Source organism: Vanderwaltozyma polyspora, genomic scaffold, assembly GCF_000150035.1.
Source record: "Vanderwaltozyma polyspora DSM 70294 KpolScaffold1020 genomic scaffold, whole genome shotgun sequence".
Classification (NCBI taxonomy): domain Eukaryota; kingdom Fungi; phylum Ascomycota; class Saccharomycetes; order Saccharomycetales; family Saccharomycetaceae; genus Vanderwaltozyma; species Vanderwaltozyma polyspora.
The window spans coordinates 83078-109380 of record NW_001834658.1 but is presented as its reverse complement, the minus strand read 5'-3'; the positions used below and the strand labels follow the sequence as shown (position 1 = coordinate 109380).

Below are 26303 nucleotides of genomic sequence, written 5' to 3'. Positions count from 1 at the left end.
ATGTCAAGTGTACCAGATATCAAAACTTTACCAAAATTATCCAACCCACTAGAAGATGCTAAGAGATTAGCTGCTTACCGTGCAGTTGATGAAAATGTAGATTTCCAAAATGAAAGGGTTATTGGTATTGGTAGTGGTAGTACAGTTGTCTATGTAGCTGAAAGATTAGGCCAATACCTAAAAGATCCAAAATATACCAAATATGTATCTCAATTCGTTTGCATCCCAACTGGTTTCCAATCAAGAGCTTTGATTCTAGATAATGGTTTACAATTAGATAGTATAGATCATCACCCTATTATTGATATTGCTTTTGATGGTGCTGATGAAGTTGATGTCAACTTACAATTGATTAAAGGTGGGGGTGCTTGTTTGTTCCAAGAAAAATTGGTAAGTACAAGTGCAAAAAGATTTATAGTTGTAGCAGACCATAGAAAACAATCTCCACAATATTTAGGTAAGAATTGGAGACAAGGTGTCCCAATTGAAGTAGTACCTTCTGCATATGTACGTGTCCAACATGATTTGTTAAATAAGCTACACGCCCAAACTGCTGTTGTTAGACAAGGTGGTAGTGCAAAGGCAGGTCCAGTTGTCACAGATAACAACAATTTCATTATAGATGCTGACTTTGGTGAAATAAAAGATCCAAAGTCATTATATGTAAGCATTGAAATGCTGATTGGTGTAGTAGAAGTGGGTTTATTCATTGATAACGCCGAAAAGGTTTATTTCGGTAATGCTGATGGTTCTGTTAATGTGTTGGATAAGAAAAATTAATAGGATTAATTTACTTTTATTATCTTTATTACAGAAACTGTATATTATCAAATATCAGTACTGAGCTTTATTTCATAAAATTTTAATTAATTAAATATAAATTACTTAATACGCAACTCCCTTTTTCATATTCTCTAATTTCGCATGAAGTGGAAGTGACACTTAATCAAAAAAAACACAGCAAACTTGATAAATTTTATATCCTCTTTTACATACATTAATTAGTTTAGTTTTAGAATTTTTAATTATATAGCGATGTCACATTTGATTTGGTTTTGCCAATATATATATTATTTCATATACATATATATCCCAAAAAAACAGTGTCTCTCATGAGTAGATAGATATATCGTCCTTAATTATATTATTAAAAATTAAATATTATATTATTATATTATATTATTTTGTATTGTATTATTAAATTATTTCCAAAATTTAGTAGTCACGATGCTCTAAATATATAAATGCATTTTTCACACTTTGATGTTATATTATTATTTTTGATTACTTTTAGTGCAATTCATTTTGTTAAATCCATCAATTATTATTTTATTTTTTGGCAGTATTATTAGAAATCCAAGACAAACCTTCCACTAAACCTTGTCCTGTCAATGCATTACTACCTACAACACACCATAATTGATTTTTTAAATTATTGCCTAATTGTAAGAAATCTGAAACTTCTTGTGGTTTCAATGCACCCTTTAAATCTTGTTTATTAGCCCAGACTAATAGTACAACATTTTCCATTTCCTTTTCACTTATAATACTGTACAGTTCTTCTTTTGCTTCATTTAATCTATCTTTGTCATGTGAATCTATTACAAAAATCAATGCTGTCGTTGCAGGGAAATAATGTCTCCATAATGGTCTTAATCTTTCTTGTCCACCTACATCCCACATATTAAACTTAACATTTTTATATGACACAGTTTCAACGTTAAAACCTACAGTTGGTGCAGAAGTTTTAATTTTATTTAATTTTAACTTATATAAAATTGTAGTTTTACCTGCATTATCCAGTCCTAACATTAAAATTTTCATTTCACGAGAACCAAATAGTTTCCCCAATGCCTTTGATACTGAATTACCCATTTTTTAATTATAATTTGTAATGTGTATATGTATGTCTTAATCCACTGACTGCTATTATTATCACCACAACTTCTTTTTTTGAGATATATATATATATATATATATAGATTTCTGTAAAATTTGTACGTATGCAAATGTTAATTAATCTTAATAATAAACTAAGATTCTATAATCACACTCTTTATGATGAAGAACCAATGCAAAAAAATCCTAAAATAATTACAATATATAAATTTTATTATCTCTATAGCTATTGCAAAATGTTAGTCTTAAAAGCAATACTTGTTTGAAACCAATAAAAACCCAATTGATGTTTATTACTCCTTATACAAAGATATATCTAATAATATGAATCCGAAATTACAACAAGCAAAGGTCAAAACCAACTCTACCATATATACAATTATAATAATGTTTAAAATTTAATAACCCTCTTTCCTTATAATGGTTATTGTTTCCTAACTGTTTTGGTCTCATTTGATGATTTTTTGTCCCTTCGGGGTATAGAGGAATTTTACTTCATATGTAATATTATTATTATTATTTTTTTTTTTGTAGTAGTATTCGAAATTCAGTAAAAATATAATAAATCGATAAATCAGTTGGTTTTCCTTCCTTCCTTCTTTGCTCTTTTGAGTTAACGACGAAAACAAAACAAAACAAAAAGATTCGAAACGGGAAATTCGTATTTAATTTATTTTGAAAAAGTGTTTTATCGACCATACTCCGTTCTAAATGAGAGATATATATATCACGTGAAAATAACATGACTTTTCGTTTTTCGTTTTTATTGTCTTTTATTTTTTTTAGTGAAATGCTTTTGTGTCACAAAATTAAAAATAAAACTACAATACTCAATCCAAACATATAAAAAGGGAGAGGAAAAGGGAAATCATTTTCCTTTCTTTCCTTATTTCTTGGCTTGGAACAAATACATTTTTTTTACTGTTTTTAACTGACTCAAATGTGGAAAAATCTATAATTGAAGTCAAAACTGCGTCATAGATTGTACAAACGATTTCTCGAATATTAACTTCAATCTCCCTACCTTATACTATTTAATATCCCAATATATATATATCTATATTGTTAAATTGGATTGCTCACCAGATATGTACCCATGTATAATATATACAATAATATGTCTCTCTCAAAGATGATTATTTATGAAATGTCTAAAACACGTGCACATCACGTTGGTTAGATATGCTTTTCTCCTTTTTCTTTTTAAAATGAATAACGACAAAAATATTGAGAAAAAAGTCCCAACTCCCGAAACACTCAATCACTCTCTCTCGTACTAATTAGGATATTTTTCTTGGTTTTATTTCATTGCTAAATTTGGATAAATATTATTGTTAAAAATCAAAATCACCGATGATCTATCTAATTTCCAGTTACAAAATATTTTTTAATTTTAAAGGTTTTCAATAGTCGGGTATAATAAGAATGTTTTATATTATTTAATAAAAACCAAAATATCCGATTTCACCATTAGATTAAGGTACTATTGTTGAATTTAAATTGTTATATAGATACTTAAACAATTATTAATTAATCACGGGGTACAATCTAGAAATTATGGACTTTTCTATTCCCCCAGAATTACCAATAGCGCTACAGAACCAACTATCCAATTTAATAGAGGATTATAAAGTTGAAAATTTAACAAGAAAAGGCTATGAAACAAAAAGAAATGAATTATTAGATAAGTATACCAGAAATCAACAAGCTTTACTATACGCATCAAGAAACTCAACTGTGTCGGTTTCAACTAATACCAGAGAGCATAATTTATCAACCAGGATAATTCTACCTTCTAATAAAAGGTTTATAGATGATAATGCATCCTATAAATCTCAAGATACGTTTCTCCCTTATCCACCAACTGATATTTATAAACAGGATCTAAGCACATACAATAATAACACCAATACTACTACTAATAATAAGATTGGAATCACCAAACATGAACGAAGATCAAATTCAATATACAGAGTTGCTACGTCAAACTCGTCATCCGTATTATCTACACCAAGGCATAAAAAAAGTTCCTCATTACAGTTATCGTTACACTCAAATGATGCATTTGTGAAAGCATATAACCCAATGATCCCACTACTTCCAAGAATACCCGAGGAAAGTTCTCATGATTCTTTGCCTTCAATATTAAGAGCAAGGTATGAAAACTACGAAAAACAAACATCTATAATTTCAATAGATAATAAAGGTAAAGAAAATTCAATCTCTTGGGCGAAACTATATCTTAGAGCAGAAAAAATTGCACATGAATTGAACAAAAGTCGTTTATATAAAAAAGACAAAGTATTATTATGGTATAATAGAGACGAAGTTATCGAGTTTGCAATTGCACTACTTGGATGTTTTATAGCTGGTATTATCGCAGTGCCAGTATCGTTTGAAACTTATAAGTTGGGCGAAATTATACAAATAATCAAGTTAACGAATTCATCATACGTCTTAATATCAAACGAATGCCATAAACAACTGGATAACTTACAAACAACTTCAAATAACACCAAAATAAAATTGATAAAGGATGAATTTTTTTCCCAGCTTACTTTTTTAAAGACTTCAGAATTAGGGACATATTCAAAGGCTAAGAAAAATGCCCCTACATTTGATATTCCTGACATTTCTTATATTGAATTTACTAGAACTCCCTTAGGAAGATTGTCTGGTGTTGTAATGAAACATAGAGCTTTAATCAATCAGTTGAAAATGCTTGTAAAAATAATGGATTCACGCTCAATGCCACATTGGAAAAAAAACTCAATTCTTATCCCTTATGACAAGGCGGCCTCTGTAAATAGATACACAATATTGAACAGTTTAGATCCAACCAGATCAACAGGTTTGGTATTAGGTTTATTATTCGGTATATATTCGGGGAATCTATTAATTTCAATAAGCGACACAATTTTGAAAACACCAGGTAATTATGAAGACATAATCAACCAACATAAGGCTGATGTGTTATTAAACGATCAACTTCAGTTAAAACAGGTTGTTATAAATTATCTAGAAAATCCAAAAGCAACAATTTCAAAAAAAAATAAAATCGATTTTAGTTGTATTAAATGTTGCTTGACATCCTGCATTAATATTGATACAGATGTTTCCGATATGATTGTTAATAAGTGGTTAAAGAATCTTGGATGTGTTGATGCTGCAATGTCATACTCTCCGATACTGACCCTACCCGATATTGGAGGTACCTTCATTTCAGTTAGGGATCACTTAGGTAAGATTGATAATTTTCCAATTCATAATACAAAGCTAAGATTACAAGATGAATTATATATAAATAAGGAAAAACTAAGAGGGAATGTTATAGAACCAAGCATTACTGCTATGATAAACTCATCAAATTCATTTACTGATTATATGCGTTTGACTACCTTTGGTTTCCCAATCCCTGATTCTACTATATGTGTGGTTAATTTAGATGACTGTACTTTAGTTCCTGACCTAACTGTAGGTGAAATTTGGATATCCTCAAAAAGTTTATGCGATGAATTTTATCAGATGGACCGTGTGAACGAATTTATATTTCATGCTAAACTTGACTATCCACGAATGCTGTCATACACAAAGGGAACATCAATCACAGCTGTTCAAGCTAATGAAAAAATTAACATGATAATGAATTTATGCCCACCATCAACGAACTTCTTAAGAACTAAACTGATGGGCTTCGTATTCAATGGTAAAATATATGTTTTATCAATGATAGAAGATATGTTTTTACAAAATAAGTTGCTAAGATTGCCAAATTGGGCACATACTTCAGATATGTCAAAAGAAAAGGAAAGCAATACGGCAATAAAAGCCTTAGGATCTGACACTACAATTTCTGATTCTAATAATGACAGTGAAAACTCAGGACCGAAGAGAATTGTCCAAACTTATTATTTACAACAGGTGACGGAAACTATTGTAAGGACAGTTCCAAGTGTTTCAGATGTTTCTGCATTTGAGTTAAATCATAATAACGATGAACATTTTCTAGTATTAATAGTTGAAAGTTCCTTAGCAAAAAATACCATTGCTGGTGGCGAACCAGCCTTAGTGATGACTAGTAGACAGAATGAAAAATTAGAAAAACAGTTAAATGACTTAACTGAACAAATTTTTAGAATATTATGGATCTTTCACAAAATTCAACCTATGTGTGTAATGGTTGTAGCAAATGGATCACTTCCAAAAAGATATTGTTCACTTGAATTGGCAAATAGCACCATTGAAAGAAGATTTCTGAACTGTGAATTAGATGCTAAATTTGTTAAATTTCAATTTGATAACATTATATTAGACTTCATACCTCACTCATTATATTACAACGAAAGTATATTCTCTGAGCACTTATCAACTCTGAGACGAGCTGCCTTAGCCGACGCATTCCCTTATAACATGTCGCCTAGGATAGCAAACCGAGAACAGAGATCTGGTTTTGAATTTCAGGAAACATCATATGACCTAGATTCTAACAAGAACTTAACAGATTTTGCTACCATCCTAGAAATACTGGAATGGAGAATAAATACACAAGGAAGCAACTCGGCATTCAGTGATGGGACTGGGAGATCATCACAAAATTCCAATGATAATAATATAAGGAAAAGTGTGTCCTGGAAAAAGTTTGGTGCAATTGTTGCATCATTCTTGAAAAAAATTATTCAATCCAAAACACCTCTAGAAAAAGGTGATAAAGTAATTATAATGTGTGAAAATTCAACAGAATATGCAGCTATAGTTATCGCATGTCTATATTGTAATTTGAATGTTATACCCCTAGAAGTCATCTCCGAGGAAACTGCAGAGGTTGATATACAGTATTTTACCAATATTATCAAAAATTATTCGGTTAAAAGAGTATTTATTGATTCTAAAACTAATAATTTATTTGAAAACAATACAATTATATCTAAAATATGGAAAAGATACAAGTCACTTGCCCCCAAACTAACCATATTTTCAAAGGTTAAGGTTAGGAGTGACCTGTCAATTCAGTTATTTAAAAAACCTTTAGCACAGAAGTTTAGTTTCAAAACAAGACCATCTTCTAAACGTTGTGTTATTTGGATAAATAAGGAAAACGATACAACTAAAAATGTTCATTCATCAATGACTCACCAGTCGTTAATGAAATCATGCAAAATATTAAAGGAAAGCTTTAAGCTGTCCAGGGAAAGTTCGTTGTTCTCAATATGTGGCCATACTTTTGGTTTTGGGTTTCTCAATAGCGTATTGTTAGGGATATACACTGGATGTCAAACAACTTTATTTGATATAGACGACTTCTCTCAGAATCCAAACAATTTCCTAATTGGAATTCAGAATCTTTCTGTCAGAGATCTATTTTTAACTCCAGAGACCTTTTATTTGATTATGGATCGTGCCTCCACATTGATAACTTCTTCGAAGAAGATTCAACTGGCTGCGTCACAGAAGAAGAAACAAAAAAACTCTAATTCTAGCACAATATTAAGATCTGATTTCCTGAGAAATGTACAGAACATTATGATTCCATTTTCAGGAAGGCCTAAAACTTTAACTATCGAGAATGTCATTAAGAAATATAATACAATAAGCATAAATCCAAATCAAATAAGTTATATTTACCAGAATCGTTTCAATTTCCATATATCAATGAGGTCATATCTAGGAATACCTCCAGTAGATTTATTATTGGACCCAAGATCACTGAAAGAGGGATTAATTAAGGAAATCGATCCTGCTGAGCTAGCAAATATCGAAGGGATACGAATTCAAGATTCTGGTGTGGTTCCAATTTGTACGGATGTTGCTATAGTTAATCCAGAAACATTACAACCTTGTTTGGAAGGTGAATTTGGTGAAATTTGGTGCTGTTCTGAAGGCAATGCATCTGATTATTATTTGAGTAAGGATGCCAGTGATTCCACTTCAAAAAACCGACTATTCAAAGACCAATTCATAACAGAACAATTTCGCAGTAAAATCAAATCAGATAAGGATAATGGTTTAACTTACTTGAGGACAGGAGATCTTGGATTCATAAAAAGAATTACATGTCAAGATTCCACGGGTGCTAATATTGATTTCAATTTGCTTTATGTGTTAGGAAGCATTAACGAAACAATTGATATTTTAGGGTTAACATATTTTGTTAGTGATCTCGAAAGCACAGTGAGAGAAACCCATTCTTCAATATCTAATTGTATTATAACAAAATCTGGTGGGCTACTAGTATGTCTTGTAAAATGCAAAAAAGTTAGAGATACAAAGTTTGCAAATTTGACGGCGCTAATTACTTCCAGCTTATTGCAAAAACATGGTATCATTTTAGATTTATGTTCTTTTATCAGACCAACCTCCAACACTCAGGAATTATTGGAAAATTGGACAAAAAATCGTGTTTCTATAATGAAAGAATGGTTCAGTCAAGACTTAGTTATTGAAAGCCAGTTCGGTATCAACTATGGTGAAAATATATCAATATATTTATTATCTGATTTTGAAAGAGATATTTAAATTTAGAAGAAGTATTATTAACTAGATATCCTTTTAACGACGTTATATAATTTAAATAAGATTCTTGTTTTTTAATTGGTATCTTTATGTATTCAATACATATTTAGATAAATGCTGTATAAATTTTTGAATAAAACACTGCTACACCAAGTAATAGTGTCATTGAGAAGTTCGTTAATTTCTAATAATGCTGTTTTTTTGTCCTTTCTATACTTTAATTTGAACTTTTAGGAAATACGTTACCAAAAATGGTAAACTGACCACTAACAATGGATATTGGATCATTAGGAAGAATGAGACACATTCCATTTGAATTGGATTTGGCATATCTGCTGGAGTGTAACTTGCAGTGAAATAGATGATGGTTGTCATTGTTGGCAATGACCAATTAATTGCAATAACAAATAATAATAGTTTATCGTTTTCCCAATTCAGCCAACCTGCTTTAACCAAACGATCACACCAAAGAACACCGAATATAGGCATTACACATTGTCTCAAAACGACTAGAACACAAGCAGATTTCCAGAATCCAGGGTATAAACTTCCAATTTTTAATCTACCCAACGTTGCACCTAGTAAAATAAGACCAAAAGGGACAGATGCTGCACCAACATAACCTGTAAAGTCCATTATGAAACTTAGAGCTGGTTGTTGATCCGGTGCCTGTCTTATATGTGGAGTTGTATCAGTTGTGACAAATAATGCTTTTACCCATGGAATAAATGCACATGTCAAAGCAATGATGACAGCTGCAGAGCAAGGTCTGAAACAATTCTTGATGAAGAATACAATTAATGGCGTCAAAGGGAATTTACGCAACCACTTAGGTAAAGAGCTACCTGAAGATTCAATATCATGCTTGCTAACTGTAGCGTCGGAAGTAAGTATTCTTGTTAGGTTTGATTGTCTAGTAGGTTGTACTTCAACGCCATTAATGTCATGATGAGGCCCTGTGACTGAGGAGGCATCATTTTTATCGATTGGGTTACCATATTGGTCAACTTTCGAGTATTGTTTAATCAATTCATTCATGGTATATTGTGAAGAAGTTGATTTACTTCTTGGGCGTCTTTTCACCTTTTCTTGTATTGATGCGACACTAGAGGTGTAAGCAACTGGTTGACTTTGAGTTTTCAAGACAGGAGTGGTGACCTTATCTGCGTTATTGCTTTTCCCTTTATATGAAAAATTTGAAGTTGAGCTTTCATCACTAGTGGAAAGAACTATGGATGGATTTGAGATAATGGAAGATATTACACTTTCATTACCTACCAATTCATTTCCTGGATGAATTGATCCTGATCTTGGGATGCTTAATGATTGGTCCACGACAGCTGTGCTTGGCAATGAACTTATATCTGAGGATTCACTTTTTTTTGATTTTTCATTATCAGAAGTAGTTAATTTTGAGAATCCATTTTTTTGTTTTTCAAATTCTGTAATTTCCTTATCATTTGATTGAATATCTGTTGTAGATTCGTTAATAGTTGCATTTTCTTCATCATTGTAATTAAAATCCATTTCGATTAATCTGAAGCCTCCTAGATTGAAGACACAAATTAAGAACATTGCCAAGAAGATGATGACATTAGCGACACCTTTGTCACCTTCTTCTGGAGTGAATATAAAACCTTGAGCTAGAGTTTGTAGATAAGCAATTGGCAAGTCGCTGATATTTGGGAACATCCCGCCTGCTAAGATACCACCTCTCCATTGTTTAGGTACAGGCATTGTTCTTCTTACGACGTAAGCAAAAAACAAACCAGTGCCAAAGATTAAAACTGAAGATAGGCAAATGATACCTACATCTTTTATATCTTTATCTTCGATATTTGAAACGATTTTATTGAACGACAGACAAGGTAATAAAACAGTTAGAATAATATCTGAGATAGCCTTTGTTGATTGCACGGTGATGATATCGAATTTTGAAAGCATAAACCCAGTGCCAATGATTAGATAAATTTTAATAATTGGTTTAACAGAGGACCAAATAACACTACCCAATGATACAGACATTTTTTGATTTTTTTTGATTCAGTGATGAGAGATTATGTGGTTAGCATGTATAAGATTGATGTTGTATCAGGATAGGATGTAGCGATTACTCATGAACAAATATGTAGATGAGTGTAGTGGAAAACCAAAATGGATCTGTTATAAGTGGGTATGGTATATGTATGTGTGTGTGTGTGTGTGTGTGTGTGTGTGTGTGTTAAGTAAGTATATTTATATGATTGAAAGAGTTTAAGAAGCATTGGAATGGAATGAAATGAAATAAAGTACAAAACAAAAGAGAAACGGAAAGGGTAAAGAAATGGGATGAGATGAGATGGAATTGTAGCAAGTGGTGAGATGTGACAATGCCATTGGAAAAAATTAGTCACTAGGTAACTATATATATATATCGAAGTAAGTATGTATGTCTATCAGTGATGTGATTAGGAATGAGAACCGAAAGTTGATTGCAAAATTCGAAATTCGAAATTCAAAATTTTGGGATTAGTATAAGAATTTTGCAGGACAGGAAAGGGGAAGGGAGGGAAGTGGAGAGGAGAAGAGGAAAGCCCGTAGGATTGCAGAGCATAGCAACAGAAGAGTCCATGCCAGAGAAGTGAAGGAGGAATGGCTGGCAGCATTGTGGAACCTGCGGAAGTTACCGAAGAGAACACCCTTTGTTCTTATGTTTGTTACTACGCTTTGTTCCTCTGGTTTTGTCCGGGGGCAGTCAGGTGCCGAGCGATCGAAAAACCAAAAGAAAAGCTCAGAGAGAGAGGGGCCAATGCAAGTTGCCGAAGTGAAAGAACAGAGGGAGAACACATGGAAAAGAAAAGAAAAGAAAAAAAAGGTCATTACTGAGATGGGAAGTAGTGTTGCACGAACCGACTTGGCAGAGGAAAGTACGCACAGATATCTGAGAAATTAAATTTCCAAAAAAGCAGTTTCTTTTTCTTATATGTTAAATTTAGGTACTTATTGTTTTGTGCGTATGGAAAGAGGGATGACGTAGTTTGCGCCTTTTGGACACTCACGCACAGCAAGAGCAAATAAGGTGACGAGAGAAAAGTAGCGCAGCTTTCCCCACGGCATGAACCGAACCGAACCGAGATAGTATTGTAGGGTTATTTCTTTTTGTATACCACGTGATGTACAGCATTTGTACGTCTCTTTTGAATTAGTTTCCTACATGTTAGTATCACGTGATCGTATACACAAGTACATGTTTATATATATACATATACATATACATATACAATTGCAAAGGTTTCAATGGATAGTCTTCGGAGATATTCCCACAGACATCCTATATGCTCATGTTCAATGATCTGTCAGGCACTTTCACGAAAATATCATTGGAACAATATACAGGCTCTTGCAAAACCTTACTGGGTAACAGGCATCATCTTTTGGATATTCAACCCTAACCATATATTCTGGTAGAACTCTATCAACTTCTTATCACTACGCTCACTTATTGCCTGTCTATCAGTCCAACTTCTTTTTATCAAAAAATATCTGATATCTGTTGAAACAATACCATCCAGTGTTCCTTTTGGATACAATTTGTTGGTTTCCGGACGTTGAGACATCAACAGTTTTTACTCCCCAAGACTACACAACAAGCACTCACATACCGAAACGCTCAAACCCTCAAATATATATAGAGTTTTGCTGAATTTATGCTCATGCCACTAGAAATTACTTCGTAGAAACTTTTATTTAACAAGAACTCCTCCTTTTTCCTACTATTCCCTTGACTTGTCAAAGTCCACAATCTAACATGACTTGTCCACAACGCTCTCTTACAATAGAAATAATATCTACAAATCTTATCAATACGCTAGCCACACACATCCAATAATGGGTTTAGACATCTCAAGATACAATACCAAACCAAATATATATATAACAACTATAATTATGTATTAAAAACTTTAAATAACGAGAAATCATGATTCAGATTTCGTTTCGGATAGATAGACATCTTCCCTATCTATCTATTCGTACAGCTTCAATCGATCATCTAGAATAGCTAATCAACTGACCGCTAACGAGCATCTGCGATTAACAATTTAGGATTATATTTGACTTTGTATAATAAGTTGTTTCGATTTGTTCCATTTGATTTAACTAATATCAATTGACAAAATATATATCCTTAACAACACCTTTCCCTTCTTTTCCTTTTTCTGCTTTGAATTTTTATAAAATAATAAAATTTAACCCTATCATTCTAATAATAACTTGACAATATATAGTTTATTCAAGTAATATTAGAGGGGTTACTAATTTAAAGCACTTTACTTTTTCGATATTTATATATATATCCATATATAAGTTGCAACTTAATGATTATTTGTAAAAGAAGAATATCAAATCATTGTACAATAGTTATTCAAGAAAGACTACTCTCTACAAATTACCATTGGAATCAAGAGAATAAAAGGAAGAAAAAAAGGGAGGGATTCCTATTCAAATTAAAATCAACTGGAAAAATGGACAGAGATCAACCTTTACATTATAATAACTCCAATTCCGATCCATTGGATCAAGATAGTAATGATAATATCGATAATTTTGGTAATTACCCACAAAATAGTAAACGTCAAAGGTTTTTCAACTTAATGAAAAATACTAAAAATGTCTACCTTCCAAAAACAATGGAAAGTTTAAGAAATACTACAAATTCATTCAATGATTATTTAGAAACATCTGCATCTCAAAAACAATATCAACAGTCGCAATTGAAATTCCCACAAGATACAAAGATCGATTTTTATCCAACTTATACAACACAATTACCAAATGGAAAATTCGAAACTATTGTACGTTTGTCTGTAGTTTCTCCAAGTGATCCATTAAGTAGGAAAAATAGATGGGCTTTAATGCTGTGTAAACAATTTTTAAAACCATCGACTACAAATACTGACGATGACACTCTGATTGCAAATTTAGAAGATTCAGAGGATTTAATAAATGGCAATAATGATAACAATAATGATATCTCCTCATTTAGCTCGACACCTTCTTCAACATTCAACTCAACTCCAGTCTCTCAAACTACAACAAATACCTCAATTTCAACAACTTCTAAAAGTGAATTGGATGTTGTTCAAGATCGTATATCAGGGTTTCTATCTAAAAAATTGTCAGGAATATCTCTAATAATAGACTTATTCGATTCAAAAACAGGGGAAAGTGGCCATTCAACTTTTGAAACTACTGACAACATGGGCTTCGTACTTACAAAAATCACTACAGACTTTTTGCCTAGTTCTTTACAAATAACATTAGACACTCCACCACATATAACAGATATAATATCAGGCATGTATCCAATCAATTTTATAAAGCCAAATGGTATCGGTTTAATAAGTGACATAGATGATACCATTAAGCATACAGGGGTTACTGGTGATAAAAGATCAATGTTCCGTAACGTTTTTGTTCATGATAAAGAAACATGGTTAATTGATGGTATACCGATATGGTATAATACCCTAAAGGATGTTGCAAAAAGTGATTTTTTTTATGTCTCAAATTCACCTTTACAGATATATCCAATATTACAGGACTACATCTCTCAAAATCTTCCAGATGGACCCTTATTTCTAAAACAATATTCTGGTAATATTGTTTCTAGTATTATGACATCAAGTGCAAATAGAAAGTTATCTGCAATATCTGAGGTTCTACAAGACTTCCCCGAAAAGAAATTTTTTTTAGTTGGTGATTCTGGTGAACATGATTTAGAAGCATATATTACAACCGCCCAACAGTTCCCAAATCAAATTATGGGGATATATATCAGATGTTGTAAAAATTCAATGAGTGATTTTGAAGGGAAGGAGAGGGAGGTAATGGATGAATTAAATTCGATTATTTCCAAAGAATTCTTAACATCAACATCCCTATCACAGAAATTATCTAAAAGAAGACCTCCTCCACCACCATTACCTAAAAGGAAACCAATCCTTGATGAAGAGCATATGAATTTAATTTCCGAATCTAAAGTGAGTAATATTTCAAAGGAAGGGACTGGAGAAGTGTCTACATCTAGTCAACCACCGCCATTACCGTCAAGGCAATCAACTATTCCAGATATTAACCAATTTGATGGTGATACTACATTTTTTGATGATACTGCTTCATTATATTACGATAAAAAAGCAGAAAATTGGAAAAATAGGATTTCAGTAGGAATACAGGAACTGAAGGGAACTGGGAATGATAAATTAGGAATGAGATTGATGTTCTTTTCAGATCCATCACTTCCATTAGAAGACAGCATGTGTATGGTTAGAAATAATTAATTATAGATATATATATATAATATTACAAAAGGAATATACTTGAAATTATTATTCCATTGAAATTACAAACTACTATCAAATTAAGTTATTAGATACGCATGTTATAAATATATATTAGAACATACACAATTATTAACTAACTACGAAAGGGGGGTCTTTTATTTTTTTGTCAAGATATCTATTCTTGTAATTATGCTGTTACTTCATTTGCCAACTTTTTCTTAATCTCAAAAGTTGGGTTACTACCATCACCGTAATCTTTAATGCCATCATCATCTTTATGCTCAGCTTCATGTAAAGCATCTGTAAATTCAGTCAAATCCCAAGCAGAACCTTCTGTTAATTCAGTAATATCATTTTCAGCAAAATTGGTATTGGCACTTGATAAATTCAAGATAACTTCACGACCAGATAATTTCCTCTTTTCCTTATTAGCTTTTTCTGCATTGAGTTTTTCGATTATATGTTTTTTCTTCCACTCAGCAAAGTTTTCGATAGTAATAGGTGTTAATTTTGATTTATCTAATTGATCTCTCTCATTTTCAATAAATTCTTCTAATGTAATCTTTGGTTGGTTTTCAAATGCTTCTCTTTCCAATCTTTTCTGTTCCTTAGTCTTCAGCACAAAACCTTCTGGTAAGGAATGCTTATACATACACTTATCACCATTATTTGGACAGATCCAAAACCAACCATATTTACCGTTTTCGACAGCTTCGATGAAGTATTTACAAACCTTATCGGTGGTGGTCTTTGGATTACCATGCTTGGATAAAATAACACTTCTCAATTTTTCTTCATCCCACTTATCCATGGTATCAGCTTCTTTTTCATTTCTAGTATCTTGATATAAATCTTTCTTTTCAACTCTTCTTCCAACACTCAGATCGTGGGAAAACTTACATTTAACACCTTTGTTACAGTTACCCAACTTAAACAAAGCACAAACGATAGTTTTTGGATCAACACCTGCACGAACCCTTTGTTCAACAACAGGATTGAACAATGCTCTTCTTTCAGCTTCCATAGCTTCCTTCATCTTCTTCTCTTCTAATTTTTGCATCTTCAATGTATCCTTTAGAGGGTCAGATTGTGATTGAACTTGCTTTATAAATCTCTGCACCTTAGTGGATCTATTCTTGTTCTTCATACCAAATGTCTTATCGACATTGTCCTTCTTCTTAGCAGGTTGCTGTTTCTGGTTCTTCTTTGGTGGCATCTTTGATTATTTTCTTGTATCTGCTTCTTAAATTTAGACTGATTCACCTCCTTTCTTCCTTCTAACTTCCAGGATATAAATATATGTTTATTTTCAAGAATTCAATAGGTTTAATCTTACCAATAAGCTTATCCTTCAAATATGATTATCAATTTATTCATCTCTTCTTGTAATGAGTTCTAGCTTGGCATCTCATTCCATCGCTGTTAAATTTTTCATTATTGAACAGCTTTAATGGTAAAGGAAGGGTAACAAGCGACAGATCTGAAAATCAACATGACAGTAATGACATATAATGGACCTAGTAATTGTAAAATGGGATAACAACAGTTCAAATACTCAATGATTTAATCTATTTAATGGATTGGTTAGGGTTGGGTCTATTTATTATTCCCGTAGCATACTGCATCTGCAATTAAAAACTACAATTATTGTCATGAAATTGTTAACCATTGAGAGGACTCATCGGAAAGTTATGAACTAAAAAGAATCAAATAAATGTTGTCGATGCAACTATTGTTTAAACCCTCCTTTATAATTATTCAATTTCTATATTTAATTTATTTGTTGCTTTATTTGAGACCAAAATTATTCACAGAAGTCGCTAAATCCTGGGTTCGTAAGTTTAAGTGTGTCTTGTGAAGTTGTTGAGTTATCTGAAACGGTTGCTTTGATAATTCACAAATCAGTCGGGGTTTTTAGAGTTTGATTAGACCATATAGTACTGTACTTTTAATATCAATACTTTGAGTGGCTTTAGTTGCTATCTCTTCATTTTATACAATTCATGTCAGTGTGGAAGGAAGAAAGCTGTCAGTTTGTTCCCAGACTATTTTGACATGAATGCTTGTATCTTTCTTAAATATCAGTTCAACGTACAGACTCTTTAGTGCTGAAATGTTTTAATTATCATTTCATCAAATAATGATAACTTTTGTTTTTGGGTCCATTGACTTCATACATCATGTAATTCGGATACTGCCTATTGCATACAATTAAGCAATGTTCTTCATTCCTATGACTAGGCAAATATCACTACAAAATCACTTGTCTGTCTAAATTTTGTTCAACTGTTCTCAAAAGTAAACCTATATCCTATTTATTTAAACCTATCTAGATGACCTAAATCAAGGTTTTTCTTCATATTGAGCAGTACAACCAGACAAAATATACACATATTTCAATAATAATTGATCTCCTAGGATAACTGATCACTGAAATTGGCCCCAACATACTTCTTAGTGCAGTGCTAATCTACAGTTGATGATATTGTAGGAATTGTATATCTTATAACGTCTGTTTTCATCAGTTCCCTTATAAAGAACAGATCCATTTTAAGTGAAAGATAACTTTAAGTTATTCACTATTACATAAAATATTTAAACAAAAGCAAGAGATATTGGGATTGACTCGTTGTTATTGAAGGTAGGATCGTTAGGAAACTGGTAGTGCATTTAGTAATGGATTCAGAAAGTGCTAATTCTGTTCATCCCGTTGAATTATGTGTGTATTCAACTCTTTCATCTGATTTGGATAGCATTTATCAAGCCATAAGTGAATTGAGAAGGTCACAAGCGATGTTATTGTTTACAATAAGGAAAATAAGAGACTCCATCAAGGAAGAGAATGATTCATTGTACGAGATTCAAGATTTAGAGATACCTATTCAGAGATTGAATGATTTGACCAAAAGAGCAAATAATTTGCAAAGAAAGTACGATTTATTGAAAGAGAAAACTTCAAGGCTTGCCAAGAAAGAAGATGAAGAATGATTGATTCATAGACCTTACTTGAAGTATCATATATTTGATCTGTTTTTGATGAAATGGATACAGTACAATAAAACCTATGCTTATTTTGGGATTTTTCAAGTTATAGAACCCTGGGATATGTCATGTTTCAAGAATTATTGCCAATTACTATAAAACAAAGCCTGAAGTCAGATTGCAAGATAAGAAATATGAGATCGATAGTTCTTGACTTTCATATTATGATGAAGGTACCTGCTTTGGTCGCGTGGTTGTAATGAAATCAGCAGGAATTTGTCTTAAATCCCTTTACCATATATTCTGAATTTAAATAGTGGGAAGGGGAAACTTTCCAAAGCACTAAGCAGTATTAATAATGGTGCGGAATATAGAATTTAATTACATGTCCCTGGACCCTAATGTTGTCGATCTAACTCTACACTTGTGTGAGTATAAATATTTTTTTACTACTTTATGAGACCTAATTTTTACCTTTAAATGCGACAGGACAAGGAAGAACAATCACCTGCAATTTTCAGAGATACCATCCATGATGACCTTATACCTCTAATGATAGCAGATTAGAGACCCAATTGACCCCAGTGTCTGTTATAAATGTACCATCTCCATTTATAACTGACATCTCTCTTGTAGTTGCGTAAACTCATCACTCAACGTATCATGTGATATCCATTACACTTCTTAATAGTGTGGCAAAATTTTCCAATATGAAAAGTTAAAACCAAACTGATTAAGCAATATAAAGAAAGAACATCATCTATCATATCAGTTTAAAATTAAAGGATAGTTCTTCAATTGTGGTTTAATTTGGGATTTGAAAGGCAGCAAGTATTTGTAAGGTTCATTGGGAGGTAATCTAATTCAGGTGGTGGTATTTTTTTTACTTGGTATTGTTTAGATTCTGGAAGATAGACACATTAAAAGAGTGAAAGAACTAGGAAAAACAAAAACAATAATGAGTGTTCAAATTTTTGGTGATCAAGTTACTGAAGAGAGAGCTGAAAATGCTCGTATGTCTGCCTTTGTTGGTTCAATTGCCGTTGGTGATTTAGTTAAGAGTACTTTAGGACCAAAAGGTATGGATAAATTGTTACAGAGTGCTTCTAGTGAATCAAGTTTAGTTACCAATGATGGTGCTACTATTTTAAAATCCATCCCATTGGATAATCCTGCTGCGAAAGTTTTGGTTAATATCAGTAAAGTTCAAGATGATGAGGTCGGTGATGGTACTACTAGTGTCACTGTATTGAGTGCTGAATTGTTAAGAGAAGCTGAAAAGTTGATTGAACAATCCAAGATTCATCCTCAAACTATCATTGAAGGTTATCGTATTGCATCGGCTGCTGCTTTAGAGGCTTTGACTAAAGCTGCTGTTGATAACTCTAAAGATAGCACTAAATTCCGTGATGATTTGGTTCATATTGCAAAGACTACTTTGTCATCAAAGATTTTATCTCAAGATAAGGATTATTTTTCTACTTTGGCTACAGATGCTATCTTAAGATTAAAAGGATCCACAAACTTAGAACATATTCAAATTATTAAAATCTTGGGTGGAAAACTATCGGATTCCTTCTTAGATGAAGGTTTCATTTTGGCAAAGAAATTTGGTAATAATCAACCAAAGAGAATTGAAAATGCAAAAATTTTAATTGCTAATACTTCATTAGACACTGATAAGGTGAAAATATTCGGTACTAAATTTAAAGTTGATTCAACTTCCAAATTAGCTCAATTAGAACAAGCAGAACGTGATAAAATGAAAAAGAAAATTGCTAAAATTTCAAAATTCGGTATAAATACTTTCATCAACAGACAATTGATTTATGATTATCCTGAACAACTGTTCGCAGATCTAGGTATTAACTCAATTGAACACGCTGACTTTGAAGGTATAGAAAGATTGGCATTGGTCACAGGTGGTGAAGTAGTCTCAACTTTTGATGAACCAGATAAATGTAAATTAGGTGAATGTGATTTGATAGAAGAAATTATAATTGGTGAAGAAACCTATTTGAAGTTCAGCGGTTGTAAAGCAGGTGAAGCTTGTACTATTGTTCTAAGAGGTGCTACTGACCAAGTATTGGATGAAGCTGAAAGATCTCTACATGATGCATTATCTGTTTTATCTCAAACAACTAAGGAAACAAGAACCGTTTTAGGTGGTGGTTGTGCTGAAATGTTAATGTCAAAAGCCGTTGACACAGCCGCTCAGAATGTTGATGGTAAAAAATCATTAGCTGTTGAAGCTTTCGGACGTGCATTAAGACAATTGCCTACCATTTTAGCAGACAACGCAGGTTTTGATAGCAGTGAGTTGGTTTCCAAATTGAGATCGTCTATCTATAATGGTATGTTGACATCAGGTTTGGATCTAAATAATGGTAAAATCGCTGACATGAGAGAATTAGGTATTGTTGAAAGTTATAAATTGAAAAGAGCAGTAGTTAGTTCGGCTTCAGAAGCTGCCGAAGTATTATTAAGGGTTGATAATATCATTCGTGCTAAACCAAGAACTGCCAACAGACAGCATATGTAATATCTCTATATTTCATGACATAAAATAATTAAATAATTAATCTCATAATTTGATTTGTAAAACAAGAGGGAAAAAAGAGGAAATGGAAATTGAGACATGTAATGCAATTAATATTCCATTTTTGAACAATATCTAATTGTTTATGTCGCAGTTTACAGTAATCCCATATCTACTTTTGACTAGACTATGAATAAATGGACTGTTGTACATGTTAATATATTTCCATATTAGATACATAAATGAAAAGGAATCTATTTCAAAAATTAAAAGAATTCGATTTCAGATTATTCATTGTATTTGTCTGGAGTAGAACATTGATGTCTCTATCAACAAGAATTAATCTGGTTGCAACAAATCTCAAGGAGGAAATTCTAAAATCAGTGATATATCATGATACCGTAAATGGTAATAGCAATCATAAATTAATCAATTCGAAAACGAAGAAGGAAATTTAATATAATCGTAATAGGTACTCATGTCCATATAAGATTTCATAGATGATGCCATTTTTGGTTTTATTTTTTGTAATAGTCAACTGTAAAGTCTGTTATCACCAGCAAGTACAAGAAAAAAATAATCTATGCTAGGAATACATTCAATCAAAAAGAAAGTTAAAATATGAGACTAATCACTATTAAATCCAAGAAAATATTATAGACATAGAAAAAAAAATCAGTAATCCTTTGTAAGTACATCTTTTCGCATCTCTAATACTCTATAACCTCTCTTAAATTAGCTACCATTGGTAGCTAATTTCTTTCTTCTATGCAAATTATTTTCCTATTCGAACAATTTGACGCGTTAAGTTTTACATCAAAATTTCTAAAGCTCTTGCATTTCGCGTCAAATGCATTCGAAATGACATTCGAAATATCAAATAATGTTACCAATTATAGTAAAAGCTATAAAAAGTTTAAATGTTAAAGTTGCTAAGTTTTCGTTACTTTACCAAGTTTGCTGGTGATAATGATGACATTAGATACACGAATAGTTTAAGGATGTAGTTATATTTTGTGTTTTTATTTGAGAGTGTAACTATTTGGGATGCTAGCAAGCAATTAATTGCCCCATCTGGTAGAATTAGATATTTAGGATATGTTATATTATATTTATATATATGAAAGCACTTGAAGATAAAGTTATTTTATAAAGAATACTAAAGTCGAGTTCCAATTTTATTTGTGTGTGTATGTGCATATGTGTAGTTCTTGATATTTCTTAACTTTAGTTTACCAAGGCAAATTTCTGATTGTTTAAGACAAATATACTTACTTTGACGCTTCTACTATCAACATTAGAATAGATATTTATTTATCAAGTAAGAAGGTCATCAGATATGATGAATGTCTTTTTGTCGAAATATCTGCTCTTCTTTATAATATCGATTTCAAGATTAGTTTCTTGTTATCCATATGAAGCTTATTCGATTAATAAACAATATCCTCCAGTTGCTAGAATTAATGAAACATTTAATTTCCAAATTTCTAATGATACCTATAAATCAAATAATGGAGTGTCGCAAATTTCTTATCAAGTTTATGGTTTGCCAACTTGGTTAAGCTTTACTTCAGACACACGTACTTTCAGCGGTACTCCACCTAGCAAATTACTGAGTGATGATATCGATAAATTGTATTTCCCAATTATATTAGAAGGTACTGATGAAGCTGACAATATTGGTTTGAATAATACTTATCAGCTTGTTGTAAGTAAAAAGACCAGCATTGAAGTTGCAAGTGATTTTAATTTATTGGCCCTATTGAAAAATTATGGCTATACGAATGGTGCAGATGGGTTGATCTTATCTCCATATGAAATTTTTAATGTTACCTTTGATAGGTCAACTTTTACAGATGAACAAGAGATTGTAGCATATTATGGGCGTTCAAGACAATATAATGCTCCACTACCGAGTTGGTTATTTTTTGATCCAAATACATTAAAGTTTAGTGGAACTGCGCCAGTTGCTAATTCACAAATTGCTCCTCAGATAGGATATGAATTCACATTAATTGCAACTGATATTGAAAATTATTCAGCTGTCGAAGTACCATTCTCATTAGTTATTGGTGCACACGCTTTGACAACCTCAATTCAAAACACTTTGGTAGTAAATATTACAGATACACGTAGTTTCAGCTATGATATCCCTTTGAATTATATTTACTTAGATGGTGATGAAATTAATACAAATAACATTAGTAGAATTGCTCTTAATGATTCACCATCATGGGTGAAAATTGATAATTACACTGTAGAAGGTACAGTACCAGCAGATACAGATCTATCAAAATCAGAAACATTCTCCCTTGCAATTTATGATATCTTTGGTGATGTTATATATTTGAATTTCGAAATAATGTCAACTACAAATTTATTTGCAGTAAATTCATTACCAAATATTAACGCAACCCGTGGAGAATGGTTCCAATACAATTTTTTACCTTCCCAATTCACGGAATATTCTAACACGAACGTAACTGTAGAATATACAAACAATACCGAAGATTTTACTTGGTTATCATTTCATGCATCTAATCTAACCCTTTATGGTAATGTCCCTGAAGATTTCAGTTCAGTGTCATTAAATTTAGTAGCAGAACAAAATTCTAGGATTGATAAATTAGGATTTAGAATTTTGGGTACAAATCCAGTTTTACCTAATAATACAACAAATCATAATATCACTACATCAAGAAATTCTTCATCAACTACTAGGTCTTCCTCAACGTTATCATCATTAGCCAGCTCTTCATCATCATCTTCTTCATCATCTTCGGTGTCTGAAACTTCGTCAATTTCTGCCAGCACAGCGCAAAGTACCGAATCAACTACAAATGGACCAGTTTCAGCTAATTCAGAACATTCTTCTAGCAAAAAAGCAGTCGCTATAGGTTGTGGTGTTGGTGTTCCAGTTGGTTTAATTGTAATTTGTATAATTATATTTCTGTTCTGGAGGAAATCACATAAAAAAGACAAGAATGTTGAAGATACAGAAAAGGGACAAGATCCAAAAGGTCCTGGAAATGGACCTGTAACAGGTAGCCAAGATGACAGCGATGCAACCATAGATCCATTTAGTGATGTGAATGCTAAAAGGATGGATGTTCTAAATGCTATAAAACTAGACAATATTTCGTCTTCATCTGAATCGGATAACTTTACTTTGGATGAAAAGAAGAGCCATCATAGTATCGGTAGTAGTGGCAACGTATATTTTGACGCATCGAATTCACCAAGTACAGAGATGTTATTGGGAAAGCCTGATAATTATTCATCTGATGATGTGAGATTCAATAGAACATCTTCATTATATTTAAATAGTGAACCTGCTAGTAGAAAATCATGGAGATTTAATCCAGATAGAACGATAAATGGTAATAATAGAGAGATAAGGGATAGTTATGTATCCTTGAATACAGTTTCTACGGACGAATTTTTGAACACTGAGTTGAGCAATGAAGATGAGATAGAAAAGGATCCAAGGAAGTCAGCATTAGGGTTAAGGGATTCCATGTTCAACAATAGAGAATCCGTGGATTCTAAACAACGTCATTCTAGTAGAAGATATTCATCCAAATATGGAGTTCTGCCTGCATTAGACGAAGCTTTCAGTCATTCAGAATATACATCTGAAGGTACTATGTCGACATCATCTTCTGATCAATTTATTCCAATTAAATCAGGTGAAAGATATAAATGGGTTACCAAAAATGAGCCAGACAGAAAGCCAAGTAAAAAAAAGTACATAGATTTGCATGATGGTAATAACATCGATATTCAAAGGGGTTTAGAGATTGAAGGTCATAGTCCTGAAAAACTATGAGAGCTAGATCTTTTCATAAGGTATAAAATGTAACAATATATCAATAATTATATAGAATATTAATTTAATTAAAACTAATAATAATCATTAAAACTAATACAAAAAAAAATATCATATTAAATTTATTTAATCGTGTTACAGAATGATTTTGGGAGATTGACGGGGTAAAGACGTTAGTTTTCTTTAACTTGTCTAACATATAAAGCAGTTTCAGTTGCACGTCTTCTGCCTTCAATAAATTCAATCATTTCTGAATATGTTTCTGGGACAACAGTTGAGTATCCACTACTATGAGTACCCTCTTGAACTGCATCCTTAGGTGCGAAGAAAGAATATATAAAAGAACCAGATTGTTGTTTTTTGGTTGATGCTAAATCTTGAACAGTTGTATCAACTTTGACTTGAATTAATGTACCAGGTTTAGATAAGAAACTGTCTTTGTCAAAGGATAGCTTATTAACTGCAGTTGGTTGAGAATCAGTAACTGCGTTACAGTTTGCTTCTTCCACAGTGCTATTATCTTTACCAGTTTTAGCTTGTTCATTACTAGCCTTGTGGACATGTTCAGTATATACAACAGTGGCATTCATGTGTAAAATTGAGCCGACAGGAACAGGGGTCTTGAAAGTGGTAGAATCTAATGACATAAATCTTGGGTATGAATGAGAAAATGACGCAGCTGAACAATAAGCCAATTCAAAGGTTTGTCTCATCAAATAGCCACCAAAGATCATATAGGAATGTCTGTTTCTATATTGCGGTTGCATAAACATTGTTGATTCCACATCAGTGTCCTTCATAAATGAGACATTACTTGGCTTATTTGGCATTGAAGTCAATCTTTTAGAGGCACTCCATAATTGATGGATTATCAAAGACTCTTCTTCAGTTGGTGGATTTTTTTCTAGATTAGAATTACTAGCATTTAATTTCTTTGCTGCAATACGAGATTCAGCACGCTTAAAATCCAACCATTGTTTTTCATTCAATGGTAATAATCTGTTAATCTCTAAAGACTTATGGGTTTCAGGGTTTCTTGCTACAAAGGTGAAGGAGGCAGTTAAAAAGATATCATCATCCGATAAAGTCTCTTCTGATATTTCCTTTGGTACTTCATTTTTAGTGGCTCTTGCGGTGATAGCTATTTCCATTGATGATCTACCAGTATAGATAACAGAACCTGATAAGATCACATTGTAATCTGCGATTGAGTCGATTGGTTTCAATAGATAAATTCTATCTACAGATGCAGTTACGATCATTGGTTCTACTGGGGCAGTATGTTTATAAGCAATTTTACCAGCTAAAGAATCTAAATCCTGAAATAATTGGCCAATTCTAATTCTACCAGCAGCATTTACATAGAAGTCAGCAACGATTGGGTTCTCTTTAAATGGTAAGACGACATGGGCAAATGATTCATTTCTGGTCTTTTCGACGATATCATGAGATTTGATATGATTATAAACATAGGAATCTATAATTTTACCTTGTTTCAATTGCTTCTTGCGTTCAGCCAAGGCATTTAGCCAAGTAGCTTTAAAATTCTTAACGGAATCATGGGCAACACGTTGGTATTCATAGTAATCAGTGGTCAAAGTGGCAGTAGCATCAGGACGTGAAATTAAATCATCTTTAGTTTCTTGTGGAATGCTTTTATTCAAAAGGAATCCCTCAGTGAAACATCTTTTCAATAGCAATGAGGAGATGAAAAGGTTATTAGAGTTAACTCTAATCGATTTAGTGTGAAATTTTAGCATTATCTCTGATTAATTGAAATTAAAACGAGATAACCTTTAATTCAATAAAATTTAGTTCTTGGTGTTTGTAAGCTTTGTATTTTTTGATTAAATTTATCTTTATTTGATCTTTATTCTTAATTTATAATCACTGTACTGAAATATTCTTGGGTGACTAATTTCAGGGTCTGGAATCAAAAATATTTTTCACTACGTACTAGCCACTATATATATATATATATATATAGGAATTATAAGATGATAGATTAATTAACAAGAGACGATATGAAGAGATTGATAAGAAGAGATTGATAAGAAGATAGTAAGAATCGAGAATAATCAATCTGTAATGGTTACGATACCAATGAAAATTCAAAGTAAGCATTAATATAATTTATTCATTCATTCATCGAATCATCCAGCAAAGAGAAAAACTGTCAATAAAAATAAAACTTTTAGAGTAATTAAACGTAAATGTAGCC

General features: G+C 32.1%; 10 protein-coding genes across 10 annotated transcripts; 6 read left to right on the top strand and 4 right to left on the bottom strand.

The window, feature by feature from the left end:
- RKI1 (ribose-5-phosphate isomerase RKI1) lies at positions 1 to 780 on the top strand (the record flags this gene model as incomplete). The annotated part of the gene is made up of 1 exon (XM_001644746.1): positions 1 to 780. One exon carries the CDS (start codon positions 1 to 3, stop codon positions 778 to 780), a length of 780 nt encoding a protein of 259 aa, XP_001644796.1.
- Positions 781 to 1329: 549 nt separating this feature from the next.
- On the bottom strand, positions 1330 to 1875 carry ARF3 (Arf family GTPase ARF3; the record flags this gene model as incomplete). Its single annotated transcript, XM_001644745.1, has 1 exon — positions 1330 to 1875. The coding sequence occupies one exon, from the start codon at positions 1873 to 1875 to the stop codon at positions 1330 to 1332; it is 546 nt and encodes a 181-aa protein (XP_001644795.1).
- A 1581-nt stretch (positions 1876 to 3456) lies between these two features.
- On the top strand, positions 3457 to 8412 carry CMR2 (Cmr2p; the record flags this gene model as incomplete). Its single annotated transcript, XM_001644744.1, has 1 exon — positions 3457 to 8412. One exon carries the CDS (start codon positions 3457 to 3459, stop codon positions 8410 to 8412), a length of 4956 nt encoding a protein of 1651 aa, XP_001644794.1.
- A 207-nt stretch (positions 8413 to 8619) lies between these two features.
- ECM3 (putative ATPase ECM3) lies at positions 8620 to 10434 on the bottom strand (the record flags this gene model as incomplete). The annotated part of the gene is made up of 1 exon (XM_001644743.1): positions 8620 to 10434. The coding sequence occupies one exon, from the start codon at positions 10432 to 10434 to the stop codon at positions 8620 to 8622; it is 1815 nt and encodes a 604-aa protein (XP_001644793.1).
- A 2330-nt stretch (positions 10435 to 12764) lies between these two features.
- APP1 (phosphatidate phosphatase APP1) lies at positions 12765 to 14729 on the top strand (the record flags this gene model as incomplete). The annotated part of the gene is made up of 1 exon (XM_001644742.1): positions 12765 to 14729. One exon carries the CDS (start codon positions 12765 to 12767, stop codon positions 14727 to 14729), a length of 1965 nt encoding a protein of 654 aa, XP_001644792.1.
- Positions 14730 to 14919: 190 nt separating this feature from the next.
- On the bottom strand, positions 14920 to 15948 carry TMA46 (translation machinery-associated protein TMA46; the record flags this gene model as incomplete). Its single annotated transcript, XM_001644741.1, has 1 exon — positions 14920 to 15948. The coding sequence occupies one exon, from the start codon at positions 15946 to 15948 to the stop codon at positions 14920 to 14922; it is 1029 nt and encodes a 342-aa protein (XP_001644791.1).
- A 1460-nt stretch (positions 15949 to 17408) lies between these two features.
- Positions 17409 to 17720, top strand: SNN1 (Snn1p; the record flags this gene model as incomplete). The annotated part of the gene is made up of 1 exon (XM_001644740.1): positions 17409 to 17720. One exon carries the CDS (start codon positions 17409 to 17411, stop codon positions 17718 to 17720), a length of 312 nt encoding a protein of 103 aa, XP_001644790.1.
- Positions 17721 to 18672: 952 nt separating this feature from the next.
- On the top strand, positions 18673 to 20256 carry CCT2 (chaperonin-containing T-complex subunit CCT2; the record flags this gene model as incomplete). The annotated part of the gene is made up of 1 exon (XM_001644739.1): positions 18673 to 20256. One exon carries the CDS (start codon positions 18673 to 18675, stop codon positions 20254 to 20256), a length of 1584 nt encoding a protein of 527 aa, XP_001644789.1.
- A 1336-nt stretch (positions 20257 to 21592) lies between these two features.
- On the top strand, positions 21593 to 24082 carry AXL2 (Axl2p; the record flags this gene model as incomplete). Its single annotated transcript, XM_001644738.1, has 1 exon — positions 21593 to 24082. The coding sequence occupies one exon, from the start codon at positions 21593 to 21595 to the stop codon at positions 24080 to 24082; it is 2490 nt and encodes an 829-aa protein (XP_001644788.1).
- Positions 24083 to 24255: 173 nt separating this feature from the next.
- Positions 24256 to 25842, bottom strand: Kpol_1020p38 (uncharacterized protein; the record flags this gene model as incomplete). Its single annotated transcript, XM_001644737.1, has 1 exon — positions 24256 to 25842. The coding sequence occupies one exon, from the start codon at positions 25840 to 25842 to the stop codon at positions 24256 to 24258; it is 1587 nt and encodes a 528-aa protein (XP_001644787.1).
- Between the last annotated feature and the right edge of the window lie 461 nt (positions 25843 to 26303).